We start from the raw sequence: 24238 nt of genomic DNA, 5'->3' as shown, positions 1-24238 counted from the left end.
TCTTACATCCAGTCAGGTAAGTAATCAAGATTAGGTATTGCACCCTCGAGAACTGTGGTGTGGCATGGAAGAGGCTGAAGCCAGACTGAAGTAGACTGATGAGGGAAGCAGGTGTCACTGAAGCTTGCTAGAAGTTTGATTCCAAAGAGGAAGGGAGCGGTGATGGGGGCCAACAGGAGCCGGGGGTGTAGAGGGGAGGTTAGGAGAGAGGAGGGCTCAACACTGAGGAGATGGGGAGGCTGTACTGAAGGATTGAGGTTTCTGAGAAGGAGGACATTGATAGAATCTGAGCTCCGAAGATGAGTCCAGGCCTGGAAAGGAAGAAGTAAGAATCTGGGGGTGCAGGGTGTTCTACCCAGGGCTGCTGTACCTTCATGGGGCTGTGGGAGAGAAAGCCATCTGTTAAGGGCAGGAAAGGGCTGAAGAAAATGGAAGTGATGAGAAACCGCCCAAGAGGATTGCCAATCACAACCGAGAGTCAGGTAGAGGCTCTGTTAAGACCTCAAGTCTAAGACGGTGTCCGTCTATATGGAAGCCAGCTTTTCCTCTCTGAGTCTCAAGCTGCCTGGCAGTAGAGCTGAATACCATAAGCAACAGACAGTTTGGACTGTGGCAGACAAGCGACTTTGGACAAAGGCTAGGTGATGGTTGATCCCGACTGTCTTCATGATTGAACGTAGAGATATTTAGGATATTCTTTAGAAGAGTACATCTCTGGATGTGTCTAGGAGGAGCACACCTCCGGGTGTGTCTAGGAGGGGCACACCTCCGGGTGTGTCTAGGAGGGGCACACCTCCGGGTGTGTCTAAGAGGAGCACACCTCTAGGTGTGTCTATGTGGGTGTCTAGGTATTCCTGGGGTATTTATTACAGTAACAAAACTTGAAACTCTTCTTAGCAAGTCCAGGCTGAGTTAGGACGTTGGCTCATTTTAACACCACAGGACTCTTGTGCACACACAAACAAGATCACACACTTCAAAACTGCCAGACCACATCATGCCTCACCCCTTAGGATGGCTACCACCCAAAAATGGTGCATTGGCAAGTATTGGTGCAGATGTGGGCAATGGACCTTTGATGCAACATTGGTGGGAGTGCAGAACGGCACAGCTGCTGTGAGCAATGGGAATTCTGCCTGTAATCTTCAGAGGACTCCTACAGGGTGGTTCAGAAAGCACACTGTGGGTATGTATACACTGCAGAGGCCCGAAGGCAGGGTCTCAGAGATATCTGTTTACAGCAGCACGATCCACTGTAGGGAAAAGGCGGACACCATCCGAACGTCCATGAGAAGATGAGCAGAACATTTAGAATGTATAATAAAGAGATATTATTGGGGTTAAAAGAAAGGACATTCTGGGCCATGTTATACTATGGGTAGTCTCTGAGGACAGTATTCTTTTTGAAATAAGTCAATTGTAAAAACGCCAATAGTGTATGTTTTCACTCACACACACGATGCCTGGGTGGTCACATTTAAGGATGGGGTAGACTGGTGGCTGTCAAAGGCTGGAGGGAGGGTTGCTCAGTGTGTATAGAGTCACCACTGGAAGCGCTCTGGGGACAGATGGCAATGAGAGCGTGATGGCGCTGCTCCTTCTGCTATCCTGTGACCTGACCACTCTTCAGACTCCAGCGTCAGGCTTTGAGAATTCTCAAGCATTCACCCTCTAAGCTCTCCAGCCCTCAGAGTCCTAGAGTATGGGAAACTGTAACACAGCCACTCCGACCACACTCCGGGGACACCATGCAGGGCAGATGAGTCACTGTGCCGCTTTGACTTAGGACCCCTAAGGTCCCTTGGTTTCCAACAGAAAAGATCCATTCCTATGTATCGCGCCTCCCTCAGCAGGAAGAAGTCTTAAAACACACGTGACCCTGAGCACTGCAAACTCAGACTTTACACCCGGATTGCATAGTGCCAGGAACAGCCAGGTTGAAAATGGTGGGAAAGGCCTGGGGAATGAAGCCAGAGCCAAGAACAGCCTCCCTCCTTCGCAGCTCCCTTTTCCTTGGTCCTTTCCCGCTGACTTCCGTTTCCTGCAGGGCTCTCCCTTCCTAGGACGCACTCTGGCTGCCATAGGGGTCCCACTGAGGGCTCTCGGAAAATCACGAAAATCACGGCCCTGTAGCTTCTGATTTGCATGACAAGGGCAGCCTGGTGGGGGAACCGCACCAGGAGAATCAAATCAAATCAAACGCCTCTGCCTTGTGGGGAAGAGACCTTGCACACAGTCTACTCAGAAACTAACTGAATGGCTGAGCCAGGCTGCTGACAGCCTAGGGAGAGGGCAAAGGTATCAGGCCCGGAAATAAGGCACATCCGGAGGTGTGGTACACCTTCATGGGGCACACCCACTCACTATGCAGTAACAGTTGCGGATTCTAAACCAGAGTTCTTAAAGGTTTTCCTCTCTCTTTCCATGCCCTTTAACTATGAACTTGAACTGGACCTGATCAAGATCAGGCCAAGGAAGAAAGGCCAGGGCAGAAGAGCCAGCTCGGTCCTGCATTTCCGGAGGTTGCACTACCGCATTTGACCGCCAGAGAGCAATAACGCGGTGATTCTTTGGGGGCTCAGGGAAAGACCCGCAGGCTGGTGGCCTGGAATCACAGAACTGAACTTCAGAGAGGGCAGTAGCTGAGAGTAATGAGCTCAGCTTTGTGTTCCCGTTCAGCGCCGCTTTGCGCAGCCGCATAGACTACGTGTACACTGGCCCTGGTTCTGGGCCCTCCCGGACTCGGCTCAGGCTTTAAGCCACAGGGGACCAGGGAAAGCAGGCTCTTTAGTCTAATTTTGGTGGCTCAGGTCAATACTGCCACTGCCAGGCATGCCTCAGAAATGTCCGCCCTTCCTTCCTTGTTTCCTTCGTCCCCTGCTTCCTTCCTTCATGTATGCCGTGCATGGCATATACATGCGCCTGTGTGCACACGTGTGGAGGCCAGAGCAGGGTCTCAGGCCCCTTCTTGGGGTCTCTGTCTTTTTGCCTTATGACAGGTTCTATCATTAATCAGAAGCTCACCATTTTGGCTGAGCTGTCTGGTTAGTGAGCTCTCAGCATGCATCTGCCTTTCTCTGCCCCCTGAGGTTACAAGCACAGGCAGCCACACTGGGCTGGTTGCTGGGGGTTGGGGTTCACACCCTCATGCTCGCAGAGCAGGCTCTCTTTCCCACTAAGGCATCTCCTGGATCCCTTTGGAGAGTTTTCTATTGATTTTCCCGTCATTTTCTTCCAGGGTCCTGCTAGCTGTGTTTACAATACTTGGAAAAATTGTATTTTCAGAGAAAGCCACTGGGGTGTCATCATTGCCGAAACAGGTGTACAGCTTCCCAGTTGTTTGGCAATTTATCTTAGGAAGGGGGTGCCCCTTCAGGAACCAAACACAGGGAGTCTGAGCTCTGCAAATTTAGCTTAGCTGTGGTTTTTCCTTGGCTTCTAAAATACACGGCAACCCTTCCCTTTTGTGTTTTGAGCAGGCAGCGTGTTCTAAAATGGTTACAGGCACCTGGGAGCTTTGCCCAGAACCAGCTCTTTGGTGCTGGCCAGTGTTTACAATTCGGTGCCTAAAAGCCACGGGGTGGAACTGGAGAAAGGTAAGGGGAGAGTTAAGTCTAAGCTGCTGTGTGACCTGAAGATGTACCTCTGCCCTTCCATGGCTGTCAGCATTGCCACCCCTCCCCCTGACAAACAGGAGGTCCCTTCTTAGCTCCCTTTCCCCCATCCAGTGGATCATCCCACCATTCCTTTGAAGAGTATATCTGTAAGAGCCATCAGGCTAATAAAAAGTTAACCGGGAAACAAACCCGCTGATCTGATTGACATGAAATGTAGGAGTTCAAGTAAGAGCAACCCTGCGGGCTCCCACTGGACAGGGAGGGAGGTAGTAGAGCCACTGAGTACAAAGCCAAGGGCAGTCCCAGTTCATCCGGGGTGGGCTCTGTGACCGTGGGCACATTCCTAACCCCTGTGAGGAACACAGCGTGAGTGAGAAAGAATATTAAGGATCCTTTCTGTCTGAAGACAAATCTTATTATTATCTAAGTTCTAAGCAAGCATCACACAGACAAAAGAGGCCGTCTAGCAGCAGCAGGCATTTTCTGTACCCAAGGTCTTTCTCCGAGGGAATCGTGTCTGAGTTGAAGAGGAGCCTGGGTGACCTAAAGTCAACTTCTGGCCTCTTCTGGTCAGCATTTCTGGCCTCTTCTGTGGCCTCTTGGGAGGTACCCATGGAAACACGGGGAGTTAGGCGAGAGGCTCTCAGCCATGTGGGAACCTACCCTTCTCTTTGGTACTCTTCGTCCAGATTTGACAGGAGCTGTGAGCCCCCTGTGGAAAGGTCTAGAGCTGCCAGGGGCAGGTCCCGATAGGCCAAGTTCACCAACTGCACGGGAGCAATGCTCTTGGTTTCTTCATCTACTTGTTGGGAGATGATTTCAACTTCAGAAATCCCTCCTTCAATGGCAGGCCTGAGTGGAGGGGAACAACAGGCAAGGGTTAGCCCCTGAGAACAATATAGCCTCTTCCCTGTGTCAAGGGGGAGGGGGTAAAGGCACAGGAAGCTATTCTGCTGTACCAGAGGGCAAGGGAAGCACAAATTTGCTATTCTTCCCTGCTGACCAGCCAGGGACTGGTCCAAGGGCCTGGTCAGTCACCTTTCCCCACCAGCTATGGGGAATGGAAGGACCTGAACATGTGAGTTTTGGGGGGAGGGCAAGCTCTTTATGAAGCATGGAGGATAAGGACCCTCTAGTTAACCAGGAAAGAAAGGCTGTAGCTCTTAGTAGCCTGCATCGCTGTACTTTCTATTGCAGTATATGCTGAGAACCGTTGCATGGGGTTCTTTGCAATGGGTCCATTGTCTGTCACAGTACCAAAAGGCACTCTTACTCCCGACTGGATTTAGACTCTAGGTAGCCAGGAGCTTCTTGGAGACACGGGGGCCTTGGGTGGCGAAGAGGAGAGCCAAGGACAGCTAAGATGCTGCTCATTTCCTATTCAAAGGGGTCACACCATATCTCCATTCTCAAGACTGGGGAGTGGGAAATTGGGGTCACCTGAGCAAACTGAGGGGTCTGTGTCAGTCTGGGTCTTAGGCAGGCTTATCTTGGGCACTGAAACCAATCCACAACTTCACTGGCACACAGTACCCACCAGCCAGGAGCAGGGACACCTCCCAACCCACCAGGAGTTTTGTCAATTTGTGGAGGCATTTTTCAATACCACTTGGTATCTGAGTAGGAATAGAGGCACAGACATCCTGTTAACAGCCAAACATCTCCTGATGAGAGATGCAGGACTGGAGACACTGACTGTCCCTTCCTGGGCATCTCTGATTCTTTCTCCACATCTTTGGCCCTGTCTGATCCTGTAGAATCTAAGAGGCTGAGTCTTGTGTCTCTGGCCAAACAACAAAGTTAGCAAGGGAAAGTAGTGCACACAAAACAGTAAAAACTTCATATTTGGGGGACACAGAGGGTCTGTGCATGGGGAATGCGAGGCCAATGACACTCCTGAGCCAACCAGTCTGCTGCTGTAGATTGTTCTTGCGGCACTTTCCCCGGCCTCAGTTTCTCTAACTGGAAAAGGCTTCCAGAGGGCCCTGTGGTCTGCTGTGATCTGAGAAGCATGGCATATGTGAAAAAAGCTTCTAAGTGACAAGCCTCACTGGTTTGTCCCACTTGCTCTCCATGGGAAAACTCTAAAATTGAAGTGCTTCTAACGGTCTGAAACCCAACAAGCAATACACAGTGGCAGTTGTCTGGGTGCTCAGAGCTGAATCTGCCTGCTTCCTTTGCTTGGGCTATTTGAGGGTTACAGGCAGAGTACCTGGACCACCCACACTCACTGGGTAATTCCCGATGCCCAGATTGGCTTTCATAGCCCCCCCCTTGGTTTTTCCTCCCCGCAGAGCACAGATAATAGTACTCATCACAGTGTGACATTTACAAAATGACTCAAGAGCTTCAGACAGCACAGTCATCGGATGTGCAGCTCCGTGTTTCTCAACAATTGATCTGAAAGTGTGGGTGTTTCTGGGGGAATCCCAGTTACCCCAGATGTTTCCTAAAAAGTACATGCTGGGTTAGTTTGTTCTCTTAGGGCCTATTCAAGGAAGCAGGATTTTTGAATTGAACACACAGAGCTTTCTAATCAGTGGGATCAGAGGCGGCTGGAGTCCTGCTTCTGAAGCTAACGGGTATGACTCTGACATGTGACAGGTGTGGTACACACTACATCAGCCTTTTCACAACCTGCCCTCCCCTCCACTTTTGACAATGGTTGTGGTGGTCCAGCTCTATCTCTGGCTGCATCTCAGCAGAGACACAAAGCTTCCATTGGTGAAAATGAAACTCTCATAGCTCACACCTAGTTACTGAACCCACACGTTGGCCTTGCATAGAAAGAAAACTATGCTGGATAAAGTGCATTAATGGCTTAGCCTTCCTTGAAGGGGTAAACGCCACCCTTATTGCCCCCCTTTGTCATGTGGCATTACAGCTTCTCCCATCAAAAGGAAGTATGCATGTGCGTGCACGTGTGCGTGTGTGTGCCTTGCATTTCCCAAACCCTTGATTGTGTGTTCAGCCATGTGACTTGTTTTGGACAATGGGATGATAATAGACGTGTTACCAGCAGAAGAACGAGAGGTACTCGTGACTTTCTGTCTGGCTTCTACTCCAGCAAAACCACCCGTAGAGAGAGATCAGTCTAGACTACTGGATGGAGATGCATTGACTAGAGTCTATTCTCACCTAGATCAATGAGCAGCTCTACGACAAAGCCCACAGTGAAGGGCAGACCCAGGCAAGATCAGCAGATCCGTCTAGCTGATCACCCCGCGATGTGACCTTGCGTTGTGCCACGCTGAGGGCTGTCACAGAGCACTGCGTGGCATCATGCTCCTGCTGATGATGCCGAGGAGCCAGGCTCACAGCTAAAGGGGCTGGGACAGCAGAATGCAGTAGAAAGAGTGTTATTTTTACCTTGGTATTGTTTACCAGTGAGTTGCCAGACACAAAATAAATTGTCACCTGACAACTTACCACACTGACACCTGGTAAGATGAAATGGTTCATCCATATGGCATCTTAGGTTTCAGGAACTGCAAGCAATTCTCCTCTAAGAGACCTCTGCCTCAGTGTCCTTTATGTCACTTAGCCTGCTTTTAGAAACCCTCTTAGCATCTCCAACTTTCCTGCAATGCTCATTTTATTATCATCCTTCGCATTGCCTAGTCTTATTCTGAGCTTTGCCTCCATTGCCGGGAGTAGCAGAACTTCATCCCACGAGAGGCTCGCAGCCGTGTTCTAGATCCAGAGATCAGGCTCTGAGGGTACTTACTGTGGACTGGTCATGTTGAAAGATGCAACCAGAGCCATGGGTTTCCTTGATGTCTAGTGGGGCTCAGCTGTCCTTAAGCCTGATCTTGGCATTTCCCAGTGGGGCTTTTTTAAGATTCATGAAAACAAAGTGCCCTGAAATGACAAATGGGCATTTATTACCGTCAGATCCCAAAATGAATTCCTCCTAATCCCATCTAAAAATGGGGCTTAGCGCTGTCTCCCATACAGCACCTTTCTGGAGGGCACTGCTGAATGGATCTTTTCAGTAATGCCACGGAGTGGTAATGACAGGTGCCATGCCTCTCCCTCTCCAATCCTCCAGGTGTCCCCATTTACCCACATTATTCCCGCTAAGCTGCTGTACCCCCAAATCCCACCGTGAATTGTGATTCTGTCCCTCTTTCCTTCTCAACTAAGTCATCAATGAGAGAGCCAGCGGACAGACAGCAGCAAAGAGGAGCTAGCCTGCGACCAGTCTGTTGAGGGTCATAGCCTCACCTGCACCTACCCGCTCTGTTCTCTACACATAAGGGTGACACCTGAATGACCTAAAGGATGTTGCACAGAAGACACTTGGAACAGTGGCAAACCATGTAAGCACTGGCTTCTATTTCTGTGTTCAGAGACTTTTATAAATTAAGATGGTATAAGCTGTTGAACCTCATCACATCCCCAAAGCTATCCAGAGACCTAAATAGAAAGCATTCCTCCCCAGATGCGATTTAGGTGAATAGTGTAAGCTTTTTTACCAGCCAATGTGACAGTCCCACAGGTGACTCCTCTGTAGCTGGAACATCCTGAAGAGAGGGCGCAGGCAGACAGACCCTGCTCTAGATGTTTTCAGACAAGCCACTATGAAGGGGGTTCAGAGGGGAAATCTTTTTGGTAGGCTGCACCATGCACAAACTGCCGTTCCTACGAGAATTCCTCACAGCATAAAAAACTCCTTCTCCCGACCTGAAACTCAGCTTGGAGAGGAGGCTCAGCTGGAGAGATAAAGGGAGAGAGCCACACAGAACGAAAATGACTCTCAGGAAGGGAAACACCAGGAACAGATGGCCAAGGAGGAGCTCAGCCTCGTGATGCGGGAGGAACCCTGGGAGGCGCTGGACTTAACATAAAAGAAAAGAAATGAGAGCTCTCGAAAACTGTGTGGGAGCTCAAGCCAGCAGTCACCTGACACCAGAAGTTAGTAGGGGGCAAAATGACTGGGACAAAGGGTGTGCGACAATTGGGAGGGCGAGTTTGGAAGATGTCTTGTGGACACACCTCACTAAGGTAAATGGTTTACCTGGTCTCGGTAGACCTCAGCGAAGAGGTCTAAACCTTAAACAAAGACTGTCTGTTTATTTGGTGTTATATATTAATTATACAGTAGACATTATAAAACTCACCACCCCACCACACAAATTTAATCAAATTTCAATTTTTCCTTCTCTTTGTGAACACTCTTATGATGTCTTTCTGGTATTGAGAGGATTCTCTTTCACTGCTCATGGAGCCAGAGTGGACGTACCTACAGCTGGGAGCGAGGTGAACAATTGTTCTTTCCCAGGTGGGGTCTTGGCAAGCTGCCATTCCTAAATGAGCACCTGAAGTGCTAGGTAAGGTAAGAGCCTGCAGAGGATACCGCTGGCAGCCCCCTTTGTTCACACTCCTCCCAGTCTGGCTGGGCTGGCCACTCAGAATATAGAAAACTCTACATACCTAACCAAGGAAGAGTAAACACTGATGACTCTATAGTTAGAAATAATAAACATAAGCTACTAGAACAATATAGCATGGTAAATATGAAACAGATAAAAGGGAAGGAAGTAAAATGGTAATTTTAATTTCACTTTTAGGAAGGAAAATTTCAAATATTTACAGCATTGTAGAGAATTGTAATGCATCTCTAGGTCCTCACCTACCTCAAAACTTAACAACAGTCTTGTTTTTTCTGTATACCTGTCCATTCCCAGCCCCTCATGAATATTTTGAAATATATCATAATAGTCCTGGATATCATCTTATTGATCTGAGGGTATTTCCATATGTACTTGATGGAGGAGGGTCTATGTGTTACTTTCATTGGTTAATAAAGAAACTTCCTTGGCCCTGACAGGACAGAAAATTAGGTAGGTGGAGTAGACAGACAGAATGCTGGGAGAAAGAAGCCGAGTCAGGCAGTCACCATGATTCTCCTCTCCGAGACAGACGCAGGTTAAGCTCTTTCCTGGTAAGCCACCTCATGGTGCTACACAGATTATTAGAAATGGGTTAATCAAGATGTGAGGGTTAGCCAATAAGAGGCTGGAACTAATGAGCCAGGCAGTGTTTAAAAGAATACAGTTTCCGTGTAATTATTTCGGATAAAGCTAGCGGGTGGCGGGACGCAGCCCCACCGTTCATATTACAACAAGTGCTAAGGAACAAAAGCCTTCTTTATTTATTTTTATAGAAATACTTTTACTCCTAGAGAATTTCATACAACGTATCTTCTTGATCATTGTCTTAGTTACTTTGGTTTTGCTACGATAAGACACAATGACAAAGGCAACTTATAGATTAAGAGTTTGTTGGAGCCTTACAGTTGCAGAGGGTTCCAGTCCATGAGCATCAGGGTGGGGTGAATAGTAGTAGGTAGGTAGGTAGGCATAGTTCTGGAGCTGTAACTGAGAGCTTTCATTTGATACACAAGTATCAGACACACACACACACACACACAGAGAGAGAGAGAGAGAGAGAGAGAGAGAGAGAGAGAGAGAGAGAGAGAGAGAGAGAACTAGGAATGGTGTGAGTTTTTGAAACCTCAAAGCCTGCCCCGAGGGACACACCTCCTCTAACAAGGCTTGTACTCCTAGTACTTCCTAAACAGTTCCACCTCCTGGGGACCAAGTATTCAAACATATGAACCTATGTGGGGGGCACTCTCATTCAAACTACCACAGTTATATTTCTCTGCCTCTCTCCCCTTCACTTCTCTTAGTGTCCTGTCTGTCTGTCTGTCTATCTATCTACCTATCTATCAATCTATTTATCAATCTATCATCTATCTATCTATCTATCTATCTATCTATCAATCTATTTATCAATCTATCATCTATCTATCTATCATCTATATATCTATCTATCTATCATCTATCTATCTATCTATCATCTATCTATCTATCTATCTATCTATCATCTATCTATCTATCATCTATCTATCTATCTATCTATCTATCTATCTATCAATCAAAGAGACTCTCATAACAAGTCTTAGTTGTCTAGTTCTTACAATCTTTCTACTTCCTCTTCAATAATGTTCCCTGAGTCTTACGTGTGGGGTTGTATTGTATGTGTATCAACTCCACAGTTAGTTGTTCTATAACAATCTCTGTAAAAAAAAAAAATCTTTGATGACAGGTGAGAACTACTCTATCTCTGGATATAAGGATAAGTACTTAGATTGCAGTTAGAGATGACACTGGCTTAGGAAACTAGAAATAGCAGGTTTCTTCCAGGTTATATGGCTTCACCGGTCACAGGTAGCTGACTAAATTTATAGTCCCAGGCATGAGTTCCCTGTTGTTGATCAGGCCTTAAGTCCAATTAGGTGACTCTTGGTTATCTCCAGGTTATAGGTGTTTCTACTGTGCCTCTCAGAATATCCTGCTATCCTGGTTATTGTTGGGGTCCCTTGGTGTTACAGCTGGCTAGGACTATTGATTGCTGTTCTCTCTTGGCAGCTTGCTTGCCTCCTTCTGAAACTATAAGAGCTAGTCCTCAGTGAGGAGGCTTCAAGGTCAGAACCAGATCGATTCCTCTAAACCCAAGTGTCCAAAATGTGTGGCATCTTCAGTTACAGGGTCTTACCGTCTTTTTCTGGCAGACACTGCGGGAACAGGAATAGCCTACATTGTCTTGGGAGTCTCTTGGACTCCCCTGAGCAACAACTCAGTTTTCCCATACCTGCCAATGGAGTGCTTGTTAAATAGTCTTTGGGTTATTTTTTGGGAAGGACTGACACCCCAATTGGTGTAGCCTCTGTGTGTGTGTGTGTGTGTGTGTGATTTTAACTATTCATAAAGTAATATGCTTCCTTATGGCTTTTCAAACATTTTTAACATTATTTATCCCTCCTCCTTCCTTCTCCCTGTGTTGCTGTCCCTCCTCCCTTCCTAGGTAAGTCTATTACCACCCCCCCACACACACTTTTTAGTTCAGCCATTAATAGCTAAGGCTCACAACCAAAAAGGCACACCACAAAAAGTCTCATCAATCCCAAGTCAATATTTTCTTAATAACATCAAACATTTCCTTGCCTGTCTTGTGTTTTTTTTTTTTTTAAGGTTTATTTTTTCAACAAGGAGGTTTGCTTGTTTTGTCAACTTGATACAAGCTGCAGTCATCTGAGAAAAGGGGACCTTAATTGAGAAACTGCCTTAATCAGATTGGTCTATCAGCAAGTCTGTAGGGCATTTCCTTGATTGACGATTGATGTGCGAGGGCCTAGCCTACTGTGGGGGATGCTACTCTGGGCAGGTGAACCTGGGTTATATAGGAAAGCAGGCTGAAGGAACTACTGAAAACCGTATTCTCCACGGTCTCTGCTGTAGCCGGCCTTGTGTTCCTGCCCTGGCCTCCCTTGCTAATGAACTGTTACGCATGAGGTGAGTCAGCTCTTTCCTTCCCAAGTTGCCTTCAGTCATTGTCTTTATCAGAGTGAGAGAATGAGACCTAGAACAGAAGCCAGCCCAGGCCCACACGTCATCACGTGTCTCACCACGTGTCTCATCACCACGTCTCTCATCGCGTCTCTCATCACGTGTCTCATCACCACGGCTCTCATCGCGTCTCTCATCACGTGTCTCAGCACCACGTCTCTCATCGCGTCTCTCATCACGTGTCTCACGACATCTACAGAGTCCTCTGCAACCTTCCTTAGCTTGTGCACAGTATTGGTAAAAACTGGTCATTTGTTCGATAATCTTGGGTTGTGGTGATTGTATCTCTTCAGTAGATACAGTTAATAAATATGTCCCTCTGTTTCATATATTTCCTGTAAATTTTAATTACTCTATAGACTTTAGATTCAAGTTCTTTTTTTATAAGACTTATAGGTAGTGTCATAACTTCTAATGGGAGACAGTTATTGTCCCTCCTTTTATGATATTAACATCCATTGGTGATTTATTAGAGCCATTCATTCATCCTTAGGTTTACAAAATGGTGAGTTTAATTTTAATATTATTTATCAACCAGCTTCTACAAATACAAGCCTTCCCCCATCAATGGTTTGATCAGACCAAGACAGAGTTCATATATGGGGGAAAAAGGCACATTTTGTTCTTTACCGGTTTTCAGAACAATAGCTTCGTCTCTCATCATCTTCTTAAATGATTGTTGAGGTGCCTGCTGCGTTTAGCAGCCTCAAGGGGTCATTCGCTCATGCTGCTGGGGCTGGGTGGGAAGCAGAACCCTGGCAGGTGACAGCACTTTCCTGGGGAGGAGATGGAGATGCCGCCTCAAAGGTGAGGTCAGGAGGAGGGCGGAGTCATAGGAAATGGACAGTAACTATCCCCTGCGGCTGGAACGTCTGGTCCTTGGCAAGGAGCACATTTCAAAAGGCAAAATGCCTTAAGATAATGGGGGCACACAGCCTGGCTGTTGTTTAAAAATAATATTTTCCAAACAAAACCACCTTCCAAGCACAAGCCTAGCAGGAAGCAGGTGCAGTCTGGCACTTTATAAACGAACATCTGAAGTGCAAACCTGCGCCTCATAAACCTGCTGAAAGAAGAAGACAAAACCTGTTTTGGACTCACTGTGTCTGGCTCGAGTGGGTGGAGGCTGCTTTTTAGGCTTCCGTGAAGTTCTAGGCTCTTCCACCTGTTGACTGTGTGTTATTTACTGATATCATGTGTAATGGTTGTGGCAACTCTGCCGTCCTTGGGATTTAAAAGGCTTTTAGGACCAACTAGTTTCTTACCTACCGAATGAAAAAGAGCCGTAATTTAGCTCACCTGTCCTCAGAGGGCCCTGGGTTCATTCTTCATCCTTACATCAAATGACATACCTATTTCATTGGTTCCTTTGTCTAGTTTACCTCTGACCCACTGGGAAATATAAATTCATAGGCCACTCTGCGAAATGCCAGTCTGAATTCGCGGGTGGAAGACGAGAAGCTTGTTAAGTGCCCTCTGTGTCTCTCCCTCTAGATCAGTGCTTCTCAAAACCTCTCCAGCACCAGATTCACCTGGGAGCTTGAGGTCTCAGATTGCTGATGACGTCTCTGATTTAGCACGGTGGCAGGGGCAGGGGTCTGAAAACCTACATTTCTAACCCATTCCTGTCGGAAACAGGTCTTCTCTCACACAGACTACACCCTGATCTGAACAGGGAAGACCGATCAAGGTAAAGCGTGTACTTCTCTCTCTTTGGCAGGTGAAGCTGACAAGCTCCCTGGGTGGAATTAGCAGAACCTGCTCTGGCCAGGATGGAGAAACAGGGACGATGCCAGGGATGCTGCTTGCAAGCGGGAGGGGCAGTGAGAACTGTCTGCGTCTTTCCTGTGGGAGGATGGCTTGGCAATACTACACGGACCTAGGCTCTGGTAAGACTCTACAGATTTAGGATGTGAAACAGAGGTTTGAGATGGGTACTCATGAGAGCGACGCAGAGACTCACTTAAGCCTCGGTGCTCAAGGCGGGCTTTGGGCAATGTAGTGAGATGAGACTCCATCTTAAATCCCAAAGCAAAACTTCATGAAATGAGTATCATGGCCAAGCTAATTATTGTCTCTGTCCCATCAAATAATTATCTGTATTATAATCTTTGCTATTATCTTTTATGGTAATGAAAACACTTGTGATCTTAGTACATTTCAAGTAAACAGCACATTGTCATTATTGATCATCGTGGTACATAGTAGGTCTTTAGTGTTCATTTCTCTTACAACTAAAGGTTTTTACTGTTTGGCCAACATCACCCCTTTCCTTTTATCTCTCGGTTCCTGGTAACCAATATCCAGGTGTTGGTTGCCATGAACTCAATTTTTGATTTTGATTCTGCATTTAGGTGAAGTTATGTTGTATTGTATTTCTATATCTGGTTTATTTCACTCCACACAATGTTTTCATGATTCCTTCACCATATTGGAATGTCAGATTTCTTTCTTTTTAAGGTTAAATAATATTGCTGTATGTGTGAGACATTTTCTTTATCAATTCATCTGTCAGTAGAGTCTGCTATAATTTGGATCTTTTTTAGATTTATTTATTTTATGTATGTAAATGAAAGCATGTATGTATGTATGTATACCACATTATGTGCCTGCCTGGTGTTTGTGAAAGTCAGGAAAGGGTGGTAGATCCCTTGGAACTAGAGTTATGGATGGTCGTGAACCACCGTGTGGATATTGGGAATGGTACCCTGAGCCCTCTACAGGGGCAACACGGAGCCAGCTCTCCAGGTTCTGTAGTTTGGATCTGAAGTGACCTCTGAAGGCCCGTGTGTTAAGCACTGGATCACCAAGAGAGTGCTAATGCCTGTCATGCAAACTTTAAAAGGATAGAGCCATTAGGTTCCCGGGGAGAAGACCCTCCAAGGGGATTGTGGGTCTTGGCCCCCCTTTCTTCCCTTTAACTTACTGGCCATGAAATGAACAGTTTTACCAGCTGGCACCTCTACCAGAGACCTAACGCCAATGGGTCTGCGTGATCAGGAGCTGACACCCCTAAGATAAGGTTTATCCAGAATAAACCTCTCTTGATAGTTGATTAGCTCCGCTGTTTTTATAGTAAAGGAAAACTGACTAACCCAAGACTTAGACTGGTTCTGTTTCTACAGTCATGGTGAACAACGATGCGTGAACACGAGACTGGGGATCTCACGCCGAGATAGTAATCTGATTTCTTTGGGGTCTATATCCAAAAGTAGGATTACTTAACTATTCAGTACCTTTACTTTCTGTGGAACATTTACACTGTTTTCTAAATTGGTTGTACTTATGTACACCTACAGTGTTCAGGGTGCCCTCTTCTACATGTCTTGTGATTTTTGATGAGGTTGTGTTAATGGCTATGTGGAGATGTCTCATGGCTTTGGGTATTTTAGTGATGGTAGCTTCACTGAATACCTCTTACATATGTATGCCCTCTATGCCTCATCTTTGGAACAATGTCTACTTAATACCTATGTCCATTTCTTATTATTTACTTTTATTAACAATTTTATTTTAGTGTATGAATATTTTGCCTACATGTATGTCTATGTACCACATGAATGCCTGGTGCATGGTCAAAAGAAGGCATTGGATCCGCTGGAACTAGGTTACGGATGGCTGTGAGCCTCCATGTCACTTCTGGGGACTGAACCCAGGTCCTCTGGAAGAGCCACAAGCACTCTTAACTGCAGAACCATCCCTCCAGCACCCTTCTTTGCCCATTACATTTTTTTTGAGACAGGCTTTGTCTATGTAGCCCTGGCTGTCCAGGGACTCACTCTGTAGACCAGGCTGGCCTTGAACTCATAGAGTCGGCTGCCTCTGCCTTCCGAGTGCTGGGATCAAAGGTGTGCACCGTAGAGTTTTGCTCCACCTTACTTTTTGAGACAGAGTTCACTGGGAATTCACTGTCTGACCATGAGTCTCTAGGACGCTCCTGTTTGCACCCCCCAGTGCAAGGATTAGAGGTGCACACCGCTACAGTTAACATAACTTAATGGGTGCAAGGGATTAAACTTAGTCTTCACTCTTGCGAGTAAAACACACTATCCAGCTCCCCAGTCCCGCATGCGTGTTTGGTGTCTAGGCTTTCCATTCTGTACCACGGATTTCTGTGTCTGTATTTATGTTAGTACCATACTATACCATACTGTATTATTTGATTGCTATAGATTTGAAACATAATAATCAGAAAAAGGATGCCCCCAACCTTTTCTCATTAATATTTCTTCAGCTATTTGAAATCATTTTGTGGTTCCAAAAGAATTTTGGATTTTTTTCTTATTCTATGAAAAATGACAATGGAATTTTGTTGATGATTATACTGAATTTATATACATGATTTGAATAATATGGGCATTTTAAATAGGATCTCTTTGAATCCATGACCACGGGATATTGTTTTTCATTTATGTGTGTCTTCTACAATTCCTTCATCAATATTTTACTAGTTTTCAGTGTAATGAGAACCAGGCTCTTGCCATCCACACATTCCTTTATCCTGTGCATAATGTGATCCTCAAGCTTGCTGCCCCGTGGTTGCAGAATGGCTGGTTCAGCCCTAGCCTGCACATTTTCATACTATCTCCAAATGCAAAGAATTAAATTTGTCTCTACACAAAGAGGAGCCTTGGAAGGCACATATTTCTAAACTTGCCAGCTAACATCTCCTGGTGTCTTCTTAGAGTTGGTCCCATGGCTACAAAGAAGACTAGAAAACCAGGCAGATGGGAGGTTAGGAATTCTAGGGGAGCCTAACTAGTCATGACTCATCCATTTGGGGTGAACATACCGTTCCCATAAACATCGTCTCAGTTCTCTTAGCAAGAAAGAAGCAGGAAGGACTGTTGCCTAGGTAATGAGGTTGTGCCACAGCTGGGCTTTCAAACGGGACTAACCAATTGGTGAATGAATGATAAAATTTGTGAGGCCACGCTGTAAAAACAAAACAAGACAAACCTCTTTTATTTGGAGATATAGAATTGCATGCATGGAAGATTCAGTTTTGATATCAAAAGCCTACTGCAGAATCTGGTTGTAGGGAGAATTCATTACACTCCAATACCTTTGGTAGACATGATGCTCACACCCCCAGGAGAAGGCAGATAAACTGCTGCTGTACAACAAAGATCCACAACAGCTTGGAATGGAGCATGACAAAGGTTTATTTATTTGAGGATAAACTCACAGAAAGAGGAGTGAGCTGGATTCGGTTCCAGTTCTCAGCGCATGCAGAAGACTGCAGATCCCTACACTTTCTGTGAGTTTATTTCCAAATAAACCTTTGTTATACTCCGAGATTCTGAGCTATTATGGAACTCTTTTGTACGCCAACACTACCCCCTCCCCGTCCTTCTTACCACTGGATGAGGAGGTTTTATGTACAGCAATGTAAGGTCACCCTATTGTCGTCTTGACCTGTGAATTCCTTGCTCCATTAACAAGGAACTAAAATGAAGAAAATCAATCATGCACCCAGGCATTCTCCTCCACCCTCAGTCTACTGCAAAATTTTTAACTGCAGATTTGCTCAGCAAATGGCCAGACGCATCGTGGCTTCCTGTTGGGGTGCATGGAATCTTCTGTGGACCCCTTTACTGTTTGCTTACTAACACAGTGCATTCTGTCTGTCACTACTGATCTCATAAAGTGTGGGTCACACAAAACCAAATCAAACCATCCAAACGAGGCATGTGTCTAGAGACGAAATTTAAGAGAACCATTCTCATCATTCCTTCCTTCTCCTCAATATCATTCCCCTCCCAGTTTTCAGTTTCCCTAAATTCCCGAAGTCGAGAGTACTGTGTGAGCCTTGCTGGAATAGAGGACACCCTGGATTTTGCTCTCGAACAGTCTAAGCAGAAAAGAACGCCACCAGCAACTCCTAGAAGCTCCAAGTGAAGTCATTTTCTTTTCAGAATTCTGCAGGGATACTGGGGAACTCAAATCGCTCTGACTGGAGAATTACCAAGAATGAGCAGGGGTGTAAATGATTCCCTGTCACCTCTAGCCCTCTCGAACCCCTGACTAAGCAACTCTTAAGTAGAAACACCCATTATGCATATCGCTGAATCAACCTTTCGCTTTACACGGTGGTCAGTGAAGCTCAGATACAAAACTTAAATACAGACTAATTTTGGTGGGTTTTTCTTTAACAAAATAAAATAAATCCTTCCATTTTTTTTTAAATCACCACACGTCCTTTCCAGAGATTAGTAATGATTTACATGTTTCTATTTCTTTATTCATAAATGTACATGCATATACATATAACCTTATATAAATTAGCTATCACAATTTTATGTTTTAGTGGTGTCTGCTGTTTCTCTATTGGCCTACCTTACTGTCTTGCCTTGATAGACATATGTATTATGTAAGTAGCTACCAATGTCAACAAATTCTGTACCATTCTTTTTCTTTGTGTTCAAAAAACTATATAGGAATATTTCATTGTTTACTTCAAAAAACATAATTCACACATATTTGCTTTTGCTTGGAGAAACTCCCTCTCCCAAGTCAAGCAGGAAGAATCTAACTTATTATCTTTTTATGAATGACTGCATCATGTTCCATGATGTGAATGCCCACCAATTAGTTAAAAACTTCCCTGCTCAGACTTGTTTTATTTTTGGACTCTTGTGGGGAGTCACTGTGAAAAACGCTTGGATATATTTTATTATGTGCTGATATTTTTGCTAGGTGGATGAATTCCCAGTAGTGGTATTTCAGGGATAAAGAGTTATATATTTAAAACTTTAAAAGTTAAATAAAATTGCTTTCTAAAAGGCTGTAATTATTCCCATCCCACAGCAAAGTAAGAAAGTTCTCCTTGGAAGGGAGACCCCTTAACCAACCCTAAGCTGTCAAGGACAGCTGTCGGCTCCGTGAGTCCAAAGATTTGTTTGACGATGCACCTTCCCCATGGAGCAATGCAGCTACAGTAAGTCATGGAGAGGACCAATGGTGTAAAACTAGAGTCACAGATGTCCTAGCAACAAAAGAATTTCTTCCCAGGAGGAGAAAAACAGAGTCATGGCATCTAGGTTGCAGACAGCTATATTATTGGTCAGGGCACCTCAGGCCACAGCATCAACAGTGACGATGGCGAGGACTAAGTCAGGATGGGCACCATGAAGCAGAGTGGTCCACAGCAATCCCTGCACTTGGGTTTTCAATCATGGAGGGCCCAAGGCAGGAACAAATAAAGCGTGATGGGATAGAATATGTGCTGAAAGCTAGATGAATGACATGAGAAAGATGTGAAATAACTGAGGCAGGGGGACAGCACAGTTGGAAAGACTGGGGTGATGCCCATGGGAACGGTGAGCAGGCCCTGCCACAGACTCGCAGGCTGCTCACCTAGCCCAAAGGAGACTCAGTCCTCTGGCCTAGAGACCAGTGGTGGTCTCGGGGAGGCTCTGGCGAGCACTTGCTTTCAATGCAGATTCCTGGACTATGCTGGAGGTTCTAATTAGGGAGCTAGGAAATGAACCTCCTTCAGCAGCCCAGGTACAGCCACTTGAGAAACAATAACCTAGTTTATCCCACTCCTATGGTTGATTTCTCAAATACTTAGAAAGGGTCTCTAATTTCAGAAACACCCACAGGCCTGAGTTTCCTCCAGTCCTGTCTCCTGAGCATCCTGCTGTGGACCCACTGACGTTCTCAGCTTGCTTCTTCTTCAAAAACCCTGTTATCTCTCCAGTGCCACTGACCTGAGCCTACCCCCGTGGCTTCCCTTGGACTCACCAGGGTTTATAACAACATGGACTTTTTCTATTTTTTTTTTCAAGACAGGGTTTCTCTGTAGCTTTGGAGCCTGTCCTGGAACTAGTAGACCAGGCTGGCTTTGAACTCACAAAGATCCGCCTGCCTCTGTCTCCCGAGTGCTGGGATTAAAGGCGTGCGCCACCACTGCCCGGCAACAACATGGACTTTTTAAGAGGTAGGGGAGTGAAAGGTTTAGAGTAAGCAGCTAAGAGGCTGGGAATCGCCAGTCAGAGCTCAGCTTCCAGCAACAAATGACAGCTTACTAACCCACCTCTGTCTCTTTCATCACGTTTCCCTTGATCCTAGTGGGGGCAGAGTCATAAGACATGGGGAATTGTCACTGTTAAACACCACATTTCCTCGCCTCGAAGAAGCCATCAAAATAAGGTACACAGTCGATTTAATAACAGCTTGTCAAGGAAAAAGACACACTGTCATACGGAATTTATACATCAAGTATAAGATCCGGACCATTTCAGTAATGGCGAAGTATGGGGAAAAGCCTCTTAGGTGCACCTCTCTCTAGCCAGCCTTCCTGTCTCACTTCGGTGGTCACCTCGCAGGCCATAAATCACGTTTCTGCTTTATGCTGCAGTGGTTTTTATTAATGTGCCACCTGCTCTGGACTATACTCTTCTTTGGGTCAGGGTCACAATCAGCAAACTTAAAAAGCAACCTCCCAGGCTCATTTCTACCTGCCAGATTTAGTTCAACAGGTTTCCAAAGACAACCGAAAACAAGGCAAGGCCCCGGGATGGTCTTGTGAGTACGCTTTCTGCATCTGAGGAGTATCTCTCACTAAGCCATCCGACTGGAAGGACAGTTCCAACAAGCCCATGCTATGCAGGGGACAGCTGGGTGGAGGGGACACCATCGGGAAACGTCCAAGGTCATCTTTGTGCCTAAGCAGAAACATGACTATGTATTCCCTTGCCTGATTCAGAGACATATGTTTAAAAAAAATCAATGGAGTTTATTTTTTATAAAAGACTAGGGATTATTGAGAAGTTGACTGGAAAGCATGGACTACCCCCACATATTCCTGCCTTTGCCTCTACAGTTCCCAATATTAGCATGCTGCCTTTGTTAAATTTGGTAAAGCAATGTCACTATGTTATCATTAACTAAATGGGGCTTAAATCGGGACTCACTTTCTGTGCTGTTCAGTTCTAGGGGTCTTGACAGATCTACAATGGTATGTGTCTGCCACCACAGTATCAGGCAGAAGTGCAGCTCCTAGCTCTAACAATCCCATGGCTCACCTACTCTTTCCTCCCTCCATCACCCCAAACATGCTACAGCCCCTGAAATTCCCTCAATCTCTATTCCTTCTCCTTTCCCAGAATGTCCAACAGGTAAAATTACGCAGAATGCGGTCTTCTCAAACTGGCTTCTTAGTAATACTGACTGAGGTCCCTTCATATTGTTTTGTGGTTTGTACAAGAGGGTCTGAAAGATATTTTGGTTACTTCCAGTTTGGGGCAGTTATGAACAAAGCTGTGTTAAGTACCAGGATATAGGCTTTTATGTGGAAATAGTTTTCAGATAATTTGGGTAAATATTAAGGAGTATGACTGCAAGACCCCATGGTAAAGCTATGTTTTGCTTTACAAGAAACTGCTCTACTCTCTCCCGTTAGCTGTAGCAGTTTTTGCTCCCGTCATTGTTCCACGTCTTTGCCGGCGGCGGGTGAGTAGCAGTTTCACTGTTTTAATTTGCATTCTCTGGTTATATATGATTCCATTTTGTTTATTAATTTGATGGTCGATTCTGATACTCCCTTTTAATTAGACTGGTTTCTTCGCCTTTGTTTTATTTTTTAAAGTCTTCTTTAATTTTTTTTTAAAATTTAAATGTATATGTGTGCTGTGCATGTCTATGAGCAAATGCCACAGGTGTTCAGGTGCCCTCGGAGGACAGAAGAGGGTATCAGATACAGAGTGCCAGGCAGTTGTGAGCTGCCTTATGTGGGTTATGGAAAATGAATTCAGGTAGTCTGGGAGAGCAGTACGTGCTCTTAACCACTGAGCCATCTCTCCAGTCCCTCCTTTACTTTCTTATGGATACAATTCTCTTACCAGCTGTTTCTCCAAGGTGCTGGCTTGTCTTTTCATCATATCTTTTTTTTTTTTTTTAAGCATTCGGAAAGTGGCTACCACAACAGACAGGGTTAGGCCAACTCTGACCATCATCAGTACTTACTGGGTAGCCTTGTATGGCAGCTCACACCTTCAGGCTTGCCCTGGGTTGTGAATACCCTGGAAAGAACCCTTTATTAGCATGAAAGGGAAAACTGATTTTGCCATGGCCACTTTTGAAGTGTCTAATCATTGCTGAGCGTGTGGAGTCTTTCGGAATGTTTGATTATTAGTGCCCTGTCTTTTCGTGACCTTTGCGTATTTGTTCAACAAATGTTAGTGTTCTTAGAGGCACCCAGGCTGGGGCTGGCCCCTTGTTTGGAAAGCAGCTACATTACCTCTCTCATGTGTCGTGGGCACAGTGTGTCTCAGTTAGGGTTGCTATAGCTGTGATGAAACACCATGACCCAAAGCAACCGGGGAGGAATGGGTTTATTTAGATTACACACCATGAGCCACAGCCCACTGAAGGAAGCCAAGGCAGGAACTCAAACTGGGTGGGAAACTGGAGGGCAGGAGTTGATGCAGAGGCCATGGAGGAGTGGGGCTTACTGGATTGTTCTTCATGTCTTGTCCAACTTGCTTTCCTATTGAACCCAAGACCACCAACCCCGAGCTGGTTCCACTCACAATTTACTGGGTCCTCCCCCATCAACACTAAGAAGATGCCCCAGAGGCTTGCCGATAGCTATGATCCTAGGGAGGCATTTTCTGAATTGAGGTTGACCCTAGCTTGTGTCAAGCTGACATAAAAACTAGCCAGGACATAATGTCATGAAGCTGACCAGCAAACTCTCTCAGCCTATGGCCTGCCATTCAGAAGGCCTCGGTACAGCCCTCTGGACATCTGGACTCCAGCACTGCATGTTTTCCTCTTCTCCTTGGTTTTCACTTCAGGTCTGATACCTGCTTTCAACTTGGATTTTGACCCATTTTGCCTCTGATCCCAGGAGTACCTGGTACAAAGACAAGACACCCTCAGAAGTCCTCTCCCTAGAGAGGATGTTTCCCATAGCTTACAAGACCTCTTAGATGGGATCAAAGAGAGATCCACAGGAGAACAGGCTGTCTCCTTCCTTCCAACAATCCACCTGAAAGAACGGTGTTACTGCAAGGCTTTAAGTAGCAAGTACCAAGGAGTCCTGTAGGCAGTAAATATAGTTTGTCATCTAGGAGCCTTGTATTCTGACTCAAATTATTCCCACACCCCACTTTCCTTGCCTATAATGAAAGGCAGACAAGGGGGGAGAAAGAGCCTTGCTTTCCAAGGCTTTCCAAGGGGTGGTCTCTGGACCAGTGGTGGCAGGAACACCACCTGGTGCTTGTTAGAAATAAGGATTCCCAGATCCTATCCCAGACCAAGTGAATCCAAGATCCGTGCCTTGACAGCACCCGCAAATGTGTAATCCATCGCAGCCAGCAAAGCGCCAGGGTGCATGACCTTCAAATTCTCTTAGTTCTTTGCTTCAACAATCTATAACATTTACTGTCAGGAGGCAGCTGTTTGGAGGTCCCTGGGAGGCTGCTGGCTGACTGGCCCTGAACAAACCTGAGGGCACCCCCCCACACACCCAGCAATTGGGATCTCATGCCAGGCTCCAGTCATGGCAAGCCACCACTGGATCGGTGGGTCAGTATGACCTCTTGGAGAGTCACGCTGCTCACCTTCCAGGGAAACAGCTTGAGTTGTCATGAAGGATCACAACCCTGAAGTGGAAGCTGGGGGCGGTGGCCACGTGTGGTGAGTTTTGTTGGTCAGTGTGGGCTTCACTCAGAGACCTTGCTTCTCATCATGTGACCAGGTTTAGCTGCTCGGTTCACCCATGAGCTGGGCAGCCAGAGTTAGAAGGAAAGATGGGAATTAACAAGGCTGGGGATAGGGATAGTGGGAGGGTTTTCTGCTAAAATCTATTCCCTTGAGAACAGATCTTTGCGTGTCAAACACCTATGTTTTCATGTAACTGATCGACCGCCTGGCAGAAGGGCATCAAAGAAGAACACTGCTGTGGGGCTCAGCAACATGGGCTCCAGTGTGACAGACAAACCTCCCCTGTCTTTGGATCTTAATGTCTACTCCCGTAAGAAGTAGATTAGATTCATTCATTCACATGACTGAGCCTCTAGGACATGCCAGCCAGGAGGCTAGGTTCTGGGAACACCGGATATTTATGGAGCTGACCGTTTGGATACTTTTACAAAACACTTCTTAGTTCAAATATTTTCTTATTTTGTATGGTATGTATGAAGTGTGGGTGTGTTCACATATATGTGGCTATGTGTGTGTGTGTGTACACAC

At 45.8% G+C, this 24238-nt stretch overlaps 1 protein-coding gene across 3 annotated transcripts in view; it reads right to left on the bottom strand.

The window, feature by feature from the left end:
- The window catches only part of Tmem266 (transmembrane protein 266), a 108674-nt gene that overhangs the window by 50737 nt on the left and 33699 nt on the right, over positions 1-24238 (bottom strand). For all 3 annotated transcript variants that reach the window (XM_057766206.1, XM_057766207.1, XM_057766208.1), the window contains exons 2-3: positions 7345-7478; positions 4281-4469 (exon numbers count right to left, since the gene is read on the bottom strand). In XM_057766206.1, the coding sequence (XP_057622189.1) occupies positions 4281-4469; positions 7345-7382 (227 nt within the window). In that variant the 5' untranslated portion in view covers positions 7383-7478. The remainder of the gene's footprint in view (positions 1-4280; positions 4470-7344; positions 7479-24238) is intronic.

This window comes from Chionomys nivalis, chromosome 4 (genome assembly GCF_950005125.1).
Source record: "Chionomys nivalis chromosome 4, mChiNiv1.1, whole genome shotgun sequence".
Classification (NCBI taxonomy): domain Eukaryota; kingdom Metazoa; phylum Chordata; class Mammalia; order Rodentia; family Cricetidae; genus Chionomys; species Chionomys nivalis.
The sequence above is the reverse complement of the archived record's forward strand: the minus strand, read 5'-3'. Positions and strand labels throughout refer to the sequence as shown.